Source organism: Plasmodium falciparum, assembly GCF_000002765.6.
Source record: "Plasmodium falciparum 3D7 genome assembly, chromosome: 5".
Lineage (NCBI taxonomy): Eukaryota > Apicomplexa > Aconoidasida > Haemosporida > Plasmodiidae > Plasmodium > Plasmodium falciparum.
The window spans coordinates 928,322-947,500 of record NC_004326.2 but is presented as its reverse complement, the minus strand read 5'-3'; the positions used below and the strand labels follow the sequence as shown (position 1 = coordinate 947,500).

Genomic DNA, 19,179 nt, shown 5'->3' with positions numbered 1-19,179 from the left:
TAAACAATATACATAAATCCTACATATAATTACTATATATATATGCATAAAATAACTATATAATATATAATGTATAATATTATTTGTATATATTTATATCTATTATATGAAAATATGAGTCTATCATATTAAGAACTTCTTATGAACATTATATTATATATTTATATAATATAACTATAATAAAAGGAAAAGAAAAAATAAAATGAGAATAGAAATATAAGAATATACATATATATATTAAATTAAAAAAAATAAGCATATATAAGTAAATAATATTATCATTACATACATATACAAAATTTAAAAATATATAAAATAATATACTATCTTGTTTTATTTTCATTCATGTATTATATAATAGATACCACCTATTTAATTCTCATTTATATAAACGTTTTTTCCATTTATAATTGTTAATATAGTTTTACTCGATTTATATGTAATTAGATATTAAGAACTTAAAAAAAAAAAAAAGAAAGAAAGAAAGAAAGAGAAAAATCAGAGTAATGTAATGAAAACATGATCATAAATTTTATTGTATTGTGTTGTATTATATATATATATATATATTTGTACATAATATATATATGCATAAGATTGAAAACTTTTTATTTTTTCTGATTTTTTAAATAAATATAAATGATAAAATTATAACTTTATATTACTGATTTTTTTTTTTTTTTTTCTTTCAATATTTCATCTTTTGTTATTTGTATTTTTTTACACATTTTGTCCTATAACAATAAAAAGTATGTTAAAAAAAAATAAAAATGTATGACCATGTTTTTTTTTTTTTTTTTTTTTTCTTAAAATTTTGGCTATTTAAAATAAAATTCTGTCCAAAATTAAGAAAATATTAGCTAAAAAAAAAAAAAAAAAAAAAAAAATATATATATATTTATATATATTTTATATATATATGTATGTTAGTACTTTTTTACATAATTTCTATGAATATAAACATGTCTATTTATATTAATACACAATATATTAATTGAACTTTTTTTTTTTTTTTTGAACTATTTAAATGAAAAGAAAAAAAAAAATATTTATTCTTCTATAAGGATAATTACATATATGTAAAATGTTTAAAATATTTTATGTCATATAATTTTGACCTGTTTTAAAAAAAAAAAAAAAAAAAAAAAAAAAAAAGAGGAATATATAAAATTAATTCATATGTATTTAACCCAATTTATATATTAATATATATAAAGTAACATTATTATAATTTTGTTTATAATCATATATGTAATATTATTTTATATAAAAAGTGCCCATTGTGATCATTATTTATACATTTATACTGTTTTAAATTATACAAGATGAAATTTGCATATATTATAAGAAAATTTGTTTAATTCTTCCTTCTATATTTTACATCCTTTTTTTATACATTTGAGAACAAATTTTCTTTGAATTGAAGCATATTATATAATATTAATCAAGTGTAAATTATTGAATATCACAATATTTTATAGTTAAAAATAGAATAAACAATATTATAAAAAATTATAGTTAAAATTAAATTATGCATAATATTATATATATATATATATATATATATATAATATAACTTATACATATTATTATATACATACAAAAAATCAATATATAAATTATTTTACTTGATACTATTTTTAAAAAAATATACTCATATTTAAAGTATACGAAAATATTTTAGGAAATATCGTTTAAAATTTGATAAAATAATCGTTCCATATATGAATAGATATAGAAAATTATATAAATATAGAAAGTATTTTTAAAAAAACATCACTTCATTTTTATATTCATTATTATTTTTCTGCTCTTATAAAATCACAACATATACAAATATAATAAAAAGTTGATTATTTAAAAATAATTATCCTACATGATTTAACATATTTTCAACATGATCCAAAAAAATTATAAGGATTTGGTGCTTAAACATAAAAGTTATAAGAATATATAAATGGTAACAAAGAATAATATATTCGGAAGAAAATACTATAATAATATAAAAATATAAAGAAAATAAGCTTAACACAATATAAATCATACCTATAATAAAATACCATGTATTTAAATATGTTCTATAATAATAAATAAATATATATATATTTATATATTATTTATATATATACAAAAAAAATATATTTATGCTTTTACCTTATACTCATTTATTTTAAAATTTTATATAATAAAAAATAAGAATATATAGTTCAAAACATATGTAATATTTTTTCTTTCTTAATTGTATTTTAATTAATAGTGAATATTAAAATATTTCATAGATTATAAATTTATTCCAAATTAAAGTTGAAAAAAAAAAAAAAAATAAAAATAAATAAAAATAAAATAAAATAAAAATAAATAATGAACTATAACAAAAATGTTACATCATAAATTTTGTAATTCATATTATTTCTTTAAGAATATATAAAATATTAAAAGTTCCATTTTTTTTTTTTTTTTTTTTCTTATTCGAATGGTTAATATTTTTAATTTTAACAAAAAAAATAAAGAACGAAATTATTAAAGTAAATAAACATATATTTTTTTCTTTTAATGTGATATATACAAAATGCCACGTATAAGAACTATGAATTCAAGAAAGCCACCTGAAGGTTGGCATAAGGTTGAGTCCTTTTTAGAAGAAATGAATAAAAAAATGAGAAGTTTAGAAAATGAAGATACTTCTAAAAAAAGGAAAAATGAAATATTATGGCCAATTTTTCAAATAAACCATAAAACATCTCGTTACATATATGAATTATATTATAAAAGGAAAGAAATATCAAGTAAATAAATAAAAAAAAATATATAAATTTATATATAAGTACATTGGTGCATATATATATATATATAATAATAGTTAAATTAAATAATCACATATTTATAAAATATATTTGTTTATATTAATTTTATTTCATTCTTTAGGAGAGCTATATGATTATTTAGTTCAAGAAAAGTACGTAGATGGGGCTTTAATTTCTAAATGGAGAAAGCAGGGATATGAAAATTTGTGCTGCTTAAAATGTATACAAGTATCAGACAGTAATTTTAGTAATACATGTATATGTAGGGTACCAAAAAGTGATTTAGGAAATAAGGTAATTTAAGAAAAATATACATGAAATAAAAACATATATATATATATATATATATATATATATATATATATATATGTATATAATATTATAAAAATCCCATTCTTTAAATAAAAAATGTATATATTAAAAGAACATTATATTTTTTATTTTTCTTGCATTATATAGGTATTACAATGTGTAAATTGTGGATGTAGGGGTTGTGCAAGTGGAGATAATTAATTTCCTATATATATACATTCATATGTGTTACAGTATATTCTGTATAATATATATATATATATATATATATATATATATTTTAATGATATATATTTAATTTTTAATTTTTATTTGTTATAATTTATATTGCCAGTTGGTATATATAAAAAAATTTTTTATTTTATTTTTTTTTGTGATAATAATAGAGAATTTATAAATTATGTTTAAAAAAAAAAAAAAAGAAAAAAAAAAGAAATAGCTAAACAAAAAAAAAATAAATAATCCTAAAGATATATATTTATGTGTTATCTTATATATTTTTGCTCATATATCACACATTGAATGATTTTCCGCAACCACATTTTTTAGTTGCGTTTGGATTAATAAACCTATAAAATAATAAAATAAATTGTGTGTATAAAATTAGTACAATTATTACATCATAAATATAATCACACATATATAGCATTTTCATGTTTGAATAAATATAAAAATATTATATACATTCCTTTATGTATAATTATACATTAATATTAGAATCAAAAAAAAAAAAAAAATAAATAAATAAAATAAAATAAATTCGTATATATTTTTTTATTATGTATTTATAAGGTTTTTTTTACTTAAATCCTCCACTAATTAAATCATTACTATAATCTAACGTATTATTATAAATATATATAACGCTAGTTGAATCTATAGATAAGATAAATTTTAGTTCATCAAATTGTTGTATATAATCATCTTCTTCAATTTCGTTCTATATCAAAAAAAAAAAAAAAAAAAATACATATATATATATATATATATATATATAATAAAGAAATAGGTAAAAAAAGAATAAAAATACATAAAAAATAATTTATACATATTTATACTTATACCTTTTTTATGGGATTTAATTTATATTTGAGACCTTTACACCCTCCATTTTCTACGTATAGTTTTAAAATCAAATAATCATCGTTACATTCCTTTTGTAATTCCTAGAAGAAAATATGTTATATATATATATATATAATGTTAACAATTTATATACTTACAAATACATTTTTAATTTATTCCCTTTCATCTTTCTTACCTTAATTTTATTGGTTGCATTATCTGTTATTTTTATTATATGCTCATTGCCTACAGAAAAAAAGGACAAACACACACGAAAAAAAAAAAAAAAAATAGAATAAAATAAAATAAATAATTTTTTTTAACATATATTTTATCTATATTTAGAGAAACAAAAGCTATTAGTACTTTTAATAGTATCATCCACCAATTTTATTCTGTTAACAAATTTACGTACGAGCTTTTTATTTGGTATGCTCTTATTGTTATATAAAAATGTTTTTGGAGTATATATATATGAACTAAACCTATTTGATTTTAAGGCATTAACAATTTTAAGTATCAAGAGAAAACACAAAAAAATGTGTATTGTCATTTTTATTCATTTGAAATATTATTTTCTTTAAAATGAGAAAATAGCATTTTAACAAATATGAAATTTAATGAAATTATGAAAAATGAAGAAACGATACTTTTGTAATTTTTCTTTTCTTTTTTATTAAATAAATATAATATATATATATATATATATAAATTCATTTATTTTATTCCTTTTTTTTTCTTATGTATAATAAGGAGAAAGAAAAATGCTCATGTTAACATTTATATTTATTTACTTCAAATATGCGTAAAAGCATATTATTATATATAGTAAATATAATATAATTATCCTTTTTTCTTTTTAATATTAAAAGGAGAAAAAAGGATATTTTTAACAACTTAAAAAAAAATGAATATTATAACACTAAAAAAGTGTGGAAAATTGAAAAAAAAAAAAAAAAAAAAAAAAAAGAGAAAAAAGAAAAAAAAAGAGATATTGGATAATAAAAAATTAAGTGAAATAAAAAAAAATATATATATATATATATATATATCAAAATAAATATAAATAGTATATCTATAATATAATATTTATACAAATACTGATAAATAATAACATCTATATATGGAAAAACGTGTAAAAAAAAAAAAACTAAAATAATTAGAATAATATAGGGAAATGTTTTAAAAGATATTTAAAAGAACAAAATAGCCAAAAAAAAAAAAAAAAAAAATAAAAAAAAATAAAAATAAAAAAAATGAAATATACACATAAATGTATATATAGTAGAACAAAAAAAAATTTTTTTTTTTAATTCTTTTATAAACACGAAAAAAAAGAGAAAATGATAACCTAATAATACACACACATGAATATATATAATTTCTCTCTCTCCACATATATATATATATATATATATATATATATATTTTTATTTATTTATTTATTTATATATTTATTAATAATTAATTTAGTTTGCATTATATATGTTTATTTATTGTTAGAAACTATTTTCCTAATGAAAATATAAATTTTTTAGATCATAACATTTATTTATTTATTTTTTTTTTTTGATTTTGTATGTGAAAGAATTATATGTTCCCATTTTATGTATTCTGAATTAAAAAATATATGTATTTTCAATTCTTGGTTCAGTGTGTCTATATTTCTTCTTTTTAGTGCTAAATGTGTCTGTATTTGTATTGTAAATATCATAAGGTAGGGTATATGCATTGTATATATTATTATCAATAGAATATTCACAATGTTGATCACCAATATGTGTATCCGAGAGAATACTTCTGGTTCTTCTGAATCTTTCATATAATGGACGAAATTTTTTTCTTCCAACAGTTGTTCCAAGTAATGATACAGGGAATAAACCCATATTTAATATAACTTGTTTTGATAATTTTTTATTTTGTAAAACTTGTGTATGTATATCTAAATTTTCTAATGGTAAATCGGGTACTTCTTTATCTACATATTTACGTAAAAATGTTATTTCTTGAACAGCTAAAATCGATATAAATAAAACGGTGAGTAGAAATCCGGCTAAAAACAATATAATAGAATTAAAATTGAAATTTTCAATTTCGTTAAATTTGACTAAACCACCTAATGTTCCAAAAAATGTCCAAAAAACATAATATGTTGGAACAACTAGGGTTGCTTCACCTCTGGTTAATCCTACGTTTAAGAAATGTATTTGTAAATAGATAGAAATGACAAGAAATACAAAACATAAGTGTGGTAAAGGTGTTCTATATATATGTTTGTTATTTAGACCTATATGTAAAAAGGCAACAATTTCTTTTATTTCTAAAACACATTGGGATCCAATTAATCCAGCTAAAAATCCGTATGCTAAACCAATAGTTTTAGGATATACATTAGCACTGTCAGTTATATTTTTACTATTTATTAAGGAGCTAATATTTTCATCTTCTGTTTCAGGTTTTTTTTCATCCATTACATTTAATTCAACATATCTTTTTGCAGCATATATTTCTTCATTTTCTGATATTATTTTATTTTCTTCATGATTTAAATATATTAATGTAAAAAAAGATAGAAATATTGAAACAAATATATAAAAAATATACCAAGGATTTTTCCAACTCTCTATTATATGAATAGGATTAAAATGAACTTTTTCTGTTTCACACAAAAAGGAAGCACATGCACAAATGCTAATACCAAAAAATATTCCAAATGTAGATATTAATTCTATTTTCCCTAACTTCTCATTTAAATATATATTAGCAACAATAGCATTCGCTATTAAACCGAATGAATTCATGGGCGCTAAGGTACTGGCAGGGGCAAAACCTAGGGCAATTATATGTAAAAAGGATCCAAAACAATAAACAATAAATCCTATATACCATTTCATATCACAAGAATAATTAGTAAACATGTACTTTTTCTTTTTCGAATCACTCAAACCTAATTTCATGAATGTATTTGCTATAGCCATAAATATTGATCCTATTACTGTTAAAAAAATCCCAAAGAGTAAGCTCACAGTGCTGTTCATTTTTATCATACTATGAAGATGAAAATTCTCCATTTTGCTATAATTTATATTAAAAAAAAAAAAAAAAAAAAGAAGTAAGTAAGTAAGTAAGTAAGTAAGCAAGGAAAAAATAAAGCCTTTTATATTATAATAAGGTTTAATAATTATAACAACCTAAAATAACAAATGCCTATATAAATAAATTAATGTATCTATGTATATGATATGTATATATATATGTATGATATAAAGATGAATGTTACACAAACATACAATCAAATTAGAGAATGTAAACATATGTAAATATATATATATATATATATATATATATACGTTTAAGTTAACAAATAAAGATAAAATCACATATATAACAATTATAAAATAATATATATTTCTTTTAATTTTCATAAATAAAAATATCTTTTTGTCAATTTTTTATTAAATTCTTATATAAAGCTACTTCATTTTTTATTTTTATTTTTTCTATTTATATATTATTTCTATATTGTATGAAATATATAATTGAACAGTATCTACATGTATAAATATATATACATAAAATAAATATTTTTATTTATTTTCAAAAAAAATTATTTTTTATATTGTCTTGTTTTCAATATGTATTAAATAATTATAAGTATACATAAATATTTTTTCTAACGATATATTTTCAAAAAGTAAAATATGAATTTTATGTGTTAATTAACAATTGTCTATTAAAAAATTATAGTTTATATTTATTATGTCAATTTAGAAAAATGTGCATAAATATATTATCATAAATGTATATATATATATATATATATATATATATAATATATTTTTATCATAGATTCAAAATGTGTAATATATAAATTTTTTTTTTTATATATACACATCATAATATTCCTTTCTTTTATTTCTATTTTTATGATTTAATAATAATATATGAGAAAAATACAATAAAATTATATTATTAAAAAAAAAAATAAAATAAATAAATAAAAATATATTCACTTAAATATAAATTATATAAATATATATATATATATATATATATATATATATATATACAAATGTATATAATACCATGAACTAATTTGGAATTTTATTTAATTAAAAAATTATAATTATCAAATTTTAAACAATTCTACTATTTTCTTTTTTTTTTATATATTTATATTTTACATTTTTTCATTAATATATTAAGAAAGGAATATATAAAAAATTGTCTAAAATTAAAAAAAAAAAAAAAAAAAAAAAACATAATGGAATAAATTGGAAGAATAATGAATATAAAAATTGTATATATTTTATATAAATTATATATATATATAACATTTCTTCTTTATTATATATATAATAAATGTGTATGTTTTCTCCAAATATATTTATATATATATATATATGTATATATATATAAATAAAATTTAAATTATTTTGAATTTAAATGAAAAAGAATTTTATTTATTTATTTATTTCTCCTTTATATTTGTGTATTTTCTATTTTCCAGTTTAATTTACATAGTACATAATATTTTAATTTTTTGTGTAAAATTAAAAAAAACATAAATATATAAAATCAGTGAATATGCAAAGGGCAACCATAATTAGTGAAATGATATATAATATTGTTACATAATTAAATTGTAATACTATATATATGTATTTTAAGGTAAAATTAAATATACATAATTTATAATAAATAATAAAATGTATATATTTTTTTACCAGTTTTTTTTTTATTTCGAACATTTTATATATCACACTTCAAAAAAAAAAAATATTATATAATATATATATATATATATATATATATATAAATATATATATATATTTATCGATTTAAGTAATTTTAATTTATATATATATAATGTTAAAGTTTATGTTTCAAAAAAAAAATAAAAATAAAAATATATCCAAATAATATACAAAATAAGATATTATATATATAATATTTGTGTCCAAAAAAAAAAAAAAAAAAAAAAAAAAAAATTTAAACATATTGTATATAAACGTGCAACCAATTATTTACAATAGGCTGCATTTTATATTCATATATGATATATATACAAAATGTATTCAACATTTGAAAAATAATCAAAGATATAATAAATATACACACATATATATATATATATATATATATATATATATATATATATTAATAGTATGTTATTATAATATTTATTTATAATTATTAAAAAACTACACAAAAAAAAAAAAATATAAAATAAAATAAATAAAAACAAAAAGATTATAAATATTAGATAAGTAAAATGAAATTTAAAGAAGTTCCAACATAGCCATTCTTGATGCGTCTCCTTTTCTACTTTTTGGTAAAAGCTTAATTTTTGTGTATCCTCCATGTCTTTCTTTATATCTAACAGGGGCCTTTTAATAAACAAAATTAAAAATATACAAGAATATAAATATAATAAAAGAAAATTAAAAGCATATATATATGGAGAAAGATATATATATAGATATAATATGTGTGTATCAATACATTTGGAAGTATCTAATATATATATATATATATATATATATATATATATTTTTTTTTATACCTGTTTAACTACGTTAAGGGCCAATTCTCTATCATAAACATAATTAGCTATCAATCTATAAGCGTACTGCCTATTGTTATCATGCTTTTTAGCATATGTTATTATTCTATCAACTTTTCTTCTAGTCTCCTTTGCTTTTGCTTCAGTCGTTACTATTTTACCATACCTCAGTAACTATAAAATGGTGAAATATATATATATATATATATTTATATTTATATTTATGTAATTGTTTATTTAATATTCTTTTTTATATTAATCTTTTTTTTTTTTTTTTTTTTTTTTGTATGAATAAAAATATTACACTAGTTGTTAATGCCCTTAGAAGAGCTCTCCTTTGAGCTCTATCCCTTCCTAATTTCCTGAAATTTTTATTTGTATGTGCCAATAATGAAGTATTTCTTTTATTTGATATATATTTTAAGGGCTCTCTATTCATTATATAAATATTTGACACATTTTGTTTCAATTTAAAATTCAACACGCTCTTACAAAACAAAAAAAATAATATCCATATCTTCATTTGTTCATTTTATTCGAAATGTTCAGCATAAAAATGATAAAATAATTAAAAATGATTTGTTATATTAGCATTAATATAATATTTAAACATATTAATTCATATAAAAAGGTTTAAAATATATAAATAATATAAAATTATGTAATATTTTATATCCCGATTATCTTGTAAGTTCATTTTTTAAAAAAATATTTTTTTTTTTGTCAATCTTTTTTTTTTTTTTTTTTTTTTTCCAACAATTTTTTTTGTGTGTAAATTAAATATATATATATAATATATATATAATATATATATACCTATTTGTATATAATATATTTATTAAAAACAAATAAGCTAATTATTACGTGCGAAAAAACATAAATATTTTACATATATTTCAAATTCATTTCATATCTTATAATTAAAATTTTTTATATATTTCTTTTATATAAAATAAATACCTTGCGACTTATTTATAATAATACTCATTGGAATAAACTATACAATTAATAATAAGCATATATGAATCATATATTTTTTTCCTTTTTTTTACAAGGATATAAATATTATATAATAATAATAATATAATAGTAATGCTTGTTATATAATTTTTTTTTAATATACAAAAATTAAATTATATTTCATATGTTTACCTATATATATATAACTATGAACAAAACTCTTTTAATTAATTTTAAAGCATCCTTTTAACAAAAAAAACAAATATATATACATATATATATATAATTAAACATATTTCAAAATTTTATAAGTTTAATTAAATTATAAAAGAAAAAAAAAAAAATTTTTTTTAACGTTCATACATAAAATATCCTATTTTTTCTAAAATAATAAATATATGTACATATTTATGTTGTCTTTTATACCCCTCATATTATAACGTTTTAAAAGTTGTCCTTTTATGATAAAAGTTTCCGCTTAAACCTTTTTTTTTCCTACTTTTTTTAATGTTTTGCCCTTTTTAAATGTCGTGTTGGATTTATGAATCTTTTCTGTCTCAAACTCTGCTCGTTCTTGAACTCTAGAAAATCGCTCAAAGTCTCCTATTAATGTATTGGCGAAACCTTCGGTTATAGATGCGGAAAAGTTTAATAAACCAAAAACAGGTGAAAAGATACATCGAAGAATACAACCAATAATTATGCAAGTTGTTTTAAAAGTACTATTTCCCTTATTAATAGATATGATAGGTTGTGTTACTAAGGAAACCCAAGGTCTATAGAATGTATCTAAAATTAATCCATCTAATCCTAAAATGATCGAATCTAAAATACTAGGAGGTCTAGGTCTTGAGCCACCCATTAATTTATGACATACATTTAACATATGACTCAATGATTGAAATAACCCACCAACAGTATTAACAACTAATATAATAATTCCACACTTAAAACCTGACATAAAACCATCAAAAAAGTTGGAACTTGTTTTAACACCTCTAACCGATTCTTTATACAATGCACACAACCCTTTTATAAAACCTTTTATAATAGCAAATGGATTAGATAACCATGCACTTGGTAAAGATTGTCTTAATAATTGTCTAAAATAAGATATTCGTAATGATTGAAATAATCCATCCCATGTACAAACAATATAATTTCTTTTTTGTGATATTAAACGTATACGCATAGAAGGTGTATCCAATGGTAAAGCATCAACTATATGTAAAACTCTTCTTGAAATTCGATGTTCTGATGTTCTTATAGATGCAATTATTTCTATTGGATGAATTTTAAATTCTCTTATATAAACAGGTTTACTTTTGTTATCTATCCATCTTGGATTTGGATGTAAAAATAAATGGGATGAAAATGCATTCATAAAAATTTTTCTATTTTTAAAATATTGAATTTTTATTGGTAATAATAGTTCATCATTTATATTATTTATATTATAAAAAGTATTATTAATTAAATTATGTATTTTCTTATATTTATAATAACCCAATAATAATTTACATATTTTCTTTTCTAAAATATATTGTTTATTTTTATGACTAGATTTACTAGAATTAGAACTTTTAGTACTATCATCTGAAAATATATTAGGGGATATATTATTAATATTAATAATTTTATTATGTTTAATCATTCGAGCTTTAGTGGAGCTAAAATAATAAGAATAAGCATTAGGTTTGATGTTCATATTATTAATATCATTATATATATTATCTACTCTTTTTTTATGACCTATCATTTTATAACTTGTATTATCAATTCTGTTTACACTATTAATTAATCTATTATTTTCAATTTCTATATTTTGTTCCGAAACATCATGTCCCATTTTATGTTTTATATATTCATCCATATATAACATTTGTAAAAAGTTCCTATCTGAATAAATTTTTAATGTTGTATTGATTGCACTTTTAGCTGTTTTAGATGTACTTACGAGTGGTGGTAAAGATTTATCATTCTTTTCATATAATAATAATAACTGTTTTTCTTTTTCTATTATTTCAATTAATTGTTCAATTACTAACAGTTCAATATTGGCATTTAAGGGAGATATTTTTATTGTTATGCTTTGATATATAGGTGCTTGTTTTAATGAATCAACACAATATTGTTTTATATGTATATATAAAAAGATATTTTCTTTTTCATCTTCTTCAATATTAGTACTTTTCAAAATAACAGGAATATCACCTTTTACAAAATGATCTATATGTATTTGTTCAATTAGAAATATGGAATTAATATAACTGTTTAAGAAAACAAATTGTACATATTCGTTTAATTCTTTTTTCTTTAAGATATTTATAGGTGTAAACATTTCTGTAATGTCGTTATTTACAATTTCTTTAGGATATATATGTCCATTATATTTCAATTGGGTTAAATGAATAGCTATAATAACATCTTGTCTATGTATCCATGTAAAGGTAATTCTAGGTATATTAAATTTATATATTATTGGTACATTTGGAAAATTAAAATAAATAAAATTCTTCATATTACGATTTAATATATATTTCTTATTATTATTTTTTTGCGATAATAATATTTTTTTTCTACTATTTAAAGCTATCAATTTATGAATTTTACTAAAATTTTTGGTTCTAACAATTTTTCTAGCCAAATTATATTTTTCCGTAATCACAATAGCTCTACTACCATTATCTCGTATAATTAAAAAGGAATATAGTTTTTTATTTATCAAATTATGACCAAGGAATAAATTATCATTTTCCTCATCATCGTTTATATAACGTTCCATATTATTAGAATTAATAGAATCACTTTTGGAACTTAATTTATCAGAAGACGAATCATTTATTTGATATGACATTTGCGACATATCATCTTTAAATATTTCATTTTTAGTATTTCTTTTAGTCTTACGTGATAATAAATTATCTCCATATATTCTATATGGTAATATAACAACGTTGTCAATAAAAGAGTTTATTGTATTTATACACCAGGAACTTTTTTGTACTCCTACAATTTTTAAAGCAATTTTTGATGATTCAATTTCATTGTTATGTCTTAATGTGTAATAAATAGAGCTATAAGGATAAATCATTTTTACTGAGTAATCACCATCCTTATTATATCTATTTAAGTATGTATTATAATTACTACTATTCATATATCTTTTCGTATATTTATTAATATCAGTAGCATATGCAATTATAAATTTAGTAGCATTGATTATTTCAAATTGTGGTCTGACTGGAAGACTAAGAATATAAAAGTATCCATTATAAGTATATGGTAATTGTTGTTTATCACCAAAAATACCACTACATATATTTATTTCTACTAATAAATTATTAGTGTTGTTAATTTGTGATTTGTTAACATTAAATAATTCTATTTGAAAATTTGATGGTACATTTTTAGGTATTAATGAAAATGGTAAAGAGCTATATTTGTTTTCACTATCTTTTATTCTAATATGATTACGATGATAATGGAAAGATACTATTTCTCCTTTTCTTATGTATGTTTCATTAGATTTGTTTTTTCCTCCTTTTTCATCCCCTTCATTTTTTATATTATCTTTATTTTCTTCATTTAATTCATATTTCGATGAATCTTTCTTTACATTATTATCGCTTACATTTTTTTCTACATATGTGATATTGCCATTAATACTACTATTATGTTTATTTAAACTGTTTGACTTACTAATATTATGATCATTATTAATATGATAAATATCATGTTCATTATTATTTTTATAATTATCATTACCAAGATTATATATATCTGTATTCTTATTGTTATTTATAATATTATTTTCAATATTACTAGTATTCATTTTACATGATTCTTCATCTCTATTTTGATTTATACTTTTTTCATAATTACTACTATTTTCTTTTCCTAAACTATTACTATTATTAAATTGTTTTTCAAAAAATGTTTCATTTTCTTCTATTAATGGCTGTATTGATGAGATATTGTTACATTTATGTTCGTTCAGTTTTTTCCTTTCTAGTTGAAATAAATTTTTATAAGTATCATTTATTTCTAGTTTATTAACATTCTGACTTATAAAAAAAGTTTCTGATTTTTTTCGAACAGAGTCGGTAACTATTTTGATATCAAATGGTAACCTATTTATAAATATATAACTATTCACAAATGTAACAATTTTAGATTTATTAAATGGTTCTTCTGCATATCTAACACAAATACCAAGTGATAAGTAACCTCCTTCATTCGAATCTTTTGTATTTATTTTTATTTTTCTTCTTTCTTTACTTTTTTTTTTGGAACTATATTTATATAACATTTCTTTTTTTTCTTTATTTGATACGTCTTCCTTTTTATGTTCATTATGATTTTCTTCTTTGTCATTAACAGGATCATCTTCATTCTCAATTTTTTCGTCTACATGATTTGTAATATAATTATTTTTCTCAATGCTTCTTATATTTTTGTTTGTGTTTAACTCCTTCTCATCAAATTGGCTTAATTTTTTATCAATCATATAACCATCATTAGCACTGATAAATTCGATTCCATTTTTTTCGCTTTGTTTAGAATTACTACTGTCTGTTAATTTTTCAGATGAATTAAAATTGTCAGAATTATTAATATTATTTTCATCATAATTATTCTCTTCTTCCTCATTATATTTTTTCTTTTTTTCAGTAGTATTAATGAAAAAAGGATTTATTGAAAATTTCATCTTTAAACCATATTTTATATTTTTATTATTCTTTCTTTTTGCAGAATTTTTAATTGTAATCTTCTTTTTCCTTTTTTTATTAATATTCAAACTTAAAATACTATTATTTTTAAATAATTTACTTTTTTTCGATTTATGTGATGCCTCCATGTCTGCGCGTTCATCTGATATCTCTTGATCATTTTCTATATCATTTATTACATCTTCTTCATTATAAATATTCATAATATCATAATTGAATTTTTTAGAAAATTGATTAGAATCTCTTTTGGATATCCCTTTCTTTTTGTTAGAAGAAATTTTTTTTTTATCCTTTTTATTCAGAGTATATGAGTTTCTATTAAATATATAATTTTTCATTTTTCCTTTTTCATTTTTTTTATCCTTTTTGTTTTTTTCTTTCCTCATTTCTGTTATTAAATTGTCATCATCTTCATAATGTGGGGAACTATTAATGGAGCGATTTAGTTCGGGTGGTTGATCATTGTGAATATGAACATCATTATGGTAGTCATCGTTATTATCATCATAATTATATTCATCATTATAGTCATCATTATAGACATCATTCTCATCATTATTTTCATCATAATGTTCTTCAAATTCCTGATCTTCCATTTCTTCCCCTTCAGTATCATCAAAGCGTTCCAGTTCATCCTCATGTTCCTTTAATTTGCTCGATTGTATAGTTTTATTAAATAATCTAAATCTCTTCATTATTTTTATATTATCAAAAGCTCTCAGTCCTTTTCTTCTACTCCTTCTAATAATAATATTATTATTATTATTATTATTATTATTATTATTATCATTATTATAATCATCATCCATGTTATTATTTTTTTTATTTGCCTTTTTATATTTTTTTACTTTGTTTTTATTATTATTCATTCTTCTTCTTTTAAATAACAACCTTTCATTTCTTAGGAGATATTTAAATACATTTTTACGTGCTTTATGGCTTTTAACTTTATCTATTTTGTTATGACTATTTTCACTTGTATTGAGTAACATTTCTGTATATTTAGAAGAATTAGCATGATATGAATCATTCCTATTTGTTGTACTATCAACTGATTCACACAAATTAACTGAAAGTATAGAATCATTCATTTTTTTTTCCAATTTTTTATTTTGATAATTATTTAATTTTTGTATTAATTCATGATTTTCTTTTTCTGTATTTTGTTTGACTTCACAGCTTTTTAAATAATTTATATTGTCGGTTGTTCTATGTTTCTCCTCAATATGAATTTCTTCATTATTCATCGTTTCTATGTCTTTCTTTTTATCATTAAATCCATTTAAGTTTCTCATTTCCATTTGTTCGTTCTTCAAGGATATCACATCAACATTTGCATTGTAATCAATAGAATTATTATTATCTTTAACATTTTTCTTTTTTCGTTCTTCATATTTTTCCCAAAACCGTACCTTTTGTTTTCTATTTATTTTTCTATAAACTAAATTTATTAAAGGACGTATCATATTCGTTTTTGTACAATCAATTTTGCTACTAACATTACTACATAATATTTTATTATTCATATTATCATGTTTATATGATTTTATCTTTACATTCTTCGCTTCTTCTTCTGTCATATATAAACGGCTGTTAGGAGGTAATAATTTATTGTTAACATATAGGCATACGTTTGTTGTATTTTCAAAAAAGAAAGGAAAATAAAAATCGATTCTTCTTCGAGAAACATCAGCAGACATAGTAATACTTTTGAATATATATAGATTATCATAAACTTTTCTATTCATTTGATTTACTTTGTTTTCAAAATAAATAAATTTTAATTCTTCGTATGAAAATATATCTCCTATTAACCCATATTTATGATTTAAAATTTTTGTAGTTGTAATAGTATCGGTTGTTGGCATATATATGGGAAAAAATCCTTCACTAACATATAAGAAATTATTTGTATCCATCATTTTTTTTTTCTTCTTCGAACAAAAATAATAATCACTATCATAATCATTACTATCATTATCATTACTATCATTATTATTATTATCATCATTGTTATTGTAATTATTTGAATTTTTTCTATTTATTCTACAAAAACTGGATTTATTATTGAATGGATAATTATTATATTTATTTGTTTTATGTCTAAAATTATTTTGATCCAACATTTCATCTTTTTGTATTTGTTTTATAATATCATTGTATAGGAATACACTATTATTTTTTTTATGTGACTCAAGTGAATATTTGTATGCCCAATAATTAATATTTCTATTACGATCATTATAATAATAATCATTATCAACATGATTATTACTGTATTTGCATTTTATATTATTGTTGTTATCATTTTTAATGATTTCATCGAAAAGGTGTTGATCACTTCTTTTCTGATGTATTATATTTTCATTATTATCCATATTATTCATATAATTATCTTTCCTATTTCTATTTTGGTTTTGCTCCTCATTAATACTATTAACAAACTTGCTGGTAAATAATGGGTGTTCATTCATATCAGGAAGCTTAACATGTTTATAATCAAAATAATTTGTTAATTCATTCATATAATCACAAATAAAATTCATTTTTTCAATTTGTAAACCATGATAGAAAATTTTCATATAAAATGCTTGAGAACAAATAGGTAAGGACCAATAATGATGAGGAGGAACCAGAGCAAACATTTCTTGTTTTTTCAATATTTTGGTTATATCATCATTCATTTCGTAATTACTATAATGATTAAAATAATAATTATAATAATAATTATTATTATTATTATTATTATTATCAATATTATCAATATTATTATTAAAATTATTATTATGGCTATTATAAAAAATTTTATCTTCAACTTTATTGTCATATTTTCTTTTACTCAAATTAAATATATTCTTATCCTTTTTTAATCGAACTATAACAGTTATAGGGTTAGGTAAATTATTTTTAATTGTTACCATTGGTTCAATAACAATGGAATAATTATATGATGTTTCTTTTATATGTTGAGTAGGTACATCTTTTACTTTTACATAACAATGAAACATGATTAAACTTTTAAATGTTAATTCAAAAGGTGAAATATCCAATTTTTTTTGATAAAGATTATTATTATTTAATGCATACTTATTTAAAAGTTTATATAAAATATTGAATGGAACAGCTTCTATATCTAATCTTTCATCATTATAACTATTTCTTAAATTCTTCGAATGACGTTTTTTCTCTTTTTTCCTTAGAATTTTTATATATGGTAATGTACAATCATATAACCAAAATATAGGTATAGCTCTTTTACTAAAAGGTAAAATATTTATATAATCTTTATCTTTTATTTTCTTCTCTTTCCTCTTTTTCTTCTTTTTTAGTTTATCCATATAAGATATAAAATTTCTGTTATAACTTTTTATTTTCATTATATCATTTCTTGATTTAGAACTTTCATGGGAACCTTTCTTTGTGCCTTTTTCCCACATGGAATAATTACTATTGGATTTATTTTTTTTTCGTTTATACCATTTGAAATTTACTCTTGAAAAGTAATTTGTCTTTCCTTCTTTGTATATTCGAAAATATAGTCCCGTGTTATTTTCAATTTGAATGCACGTTCCTATGCATAGGCACCACTTGTTCCTAACAATTTCGGGTTCAACAAGAAGATTATATTTAACCTAAAAAAGTAAAATGATATAATACATGAATGTATCATAACATGAAAATTAAGATATATACATATATACATATATATATATATATATATATATATATATATATATAT

General features: G+C 19.1%; 5 protein-coding genes across 5 annotated transcripts in view; 1 reads left to right on the top strand and 4 right to left on the bottom strand.

Annotated features, from left to right (window-relative positions):
• Positions 1-2,569: 2,569 nt before the first annotated feature.
• PF3D7_0522800 (pre-mRNA-splicing factor BUD31, putative) lies at positions 2,570-3,317 on the top strand (the record flags this gene model as incomplete). Its single annotated transcript, XM_001351749.1, has 3 exons — positions 2,570-2,786; positions 2,926-3,098; positions 3,264-3,317. The coding sequence occupies 3 exons, from the start codon at positions 2,570-2,572 to the stop codon at positions 3,315-3,317; spliced, it is 444 nt and encodes a 147-aa protein (XP_001351785.1).
• Positions 3,318-3,627: 310 nt separating this feature from the next.
• PF3D7_0522700 (iron-sulfur assembly protein) lies at positions 3,628-4,734 on the bottom strand (the record flags this gene model as incomplete). The annotated part of the gene is made up of 5 exons (XM_001351748.3): positions 3,628-3,685; positions 3,920-4,056; positions 4,181-4,282; positions 4,378-4,427; positions 4,548-4,734. 5 exons carry the CDS (start codon positions 4,732-4,734, stop codon positions 3,628-3,630), a joined length of 534 nt encoding a protein of 177 aa, XP_001351784.1.
• Positions 4,735-5,800: 1,066 nt separating this feature from the next.
• PF3D7_0522600 (inner membrane complex protein) lies at positions 5,801-7,252 on the bottom strand (the record flags this gene model as incomplete). The annotated part of the gene is made up of 1 exon (XM_001351747.1): positions 5,801-7,252. One exon carries the CDS (start codon positions 7,250-7,252, stop codon positions 5,801-5,803), a length of 1,452 nt encoding a protein of 483 aa, XP_001351783.1.
• Positions 7,253-9,463: 2,211 nt separating this feature from the next.
• On the bottom strand, positions 9,464-10,270 carry PF3D7_0522500 (50S ribosomal protein L17, apicoplast, putative; the record flags this gene model as incomplete). Its single annotated transcript, XM_002808664.1, has 3 exons — positions 9,464-9,571; positions 9,748-9,921; positions 10,052-10,270. 3 exons carry the CDS (start codon positions 10,268-10,270, stop codon positions 9,464-9,466), a joined length of 501 nt encoding a protein of 166 aa, XP_002808710.1.
• Positions 10,271-11,185: 915 nt separating this feature from the next.
• Positions 11,186-19,179, bottom strand: part of PF3D7_0522400 (conserved Plasmodium protein, unknown function) — a gene marked incomplete at both ends in the record, with an annotated part of 28,479 nt that continues 20,485 nt past the window's right edge. The window contains one exon of the mRNA XM_002808663.1: positions 11,186-19,072. Coding sequence (XP_002808709.1) covers positions 11,186-19,072 — 7,887 coding nt within the window. The remainder of the gene's footprint in view (positions 19,073-19,179) is intronic.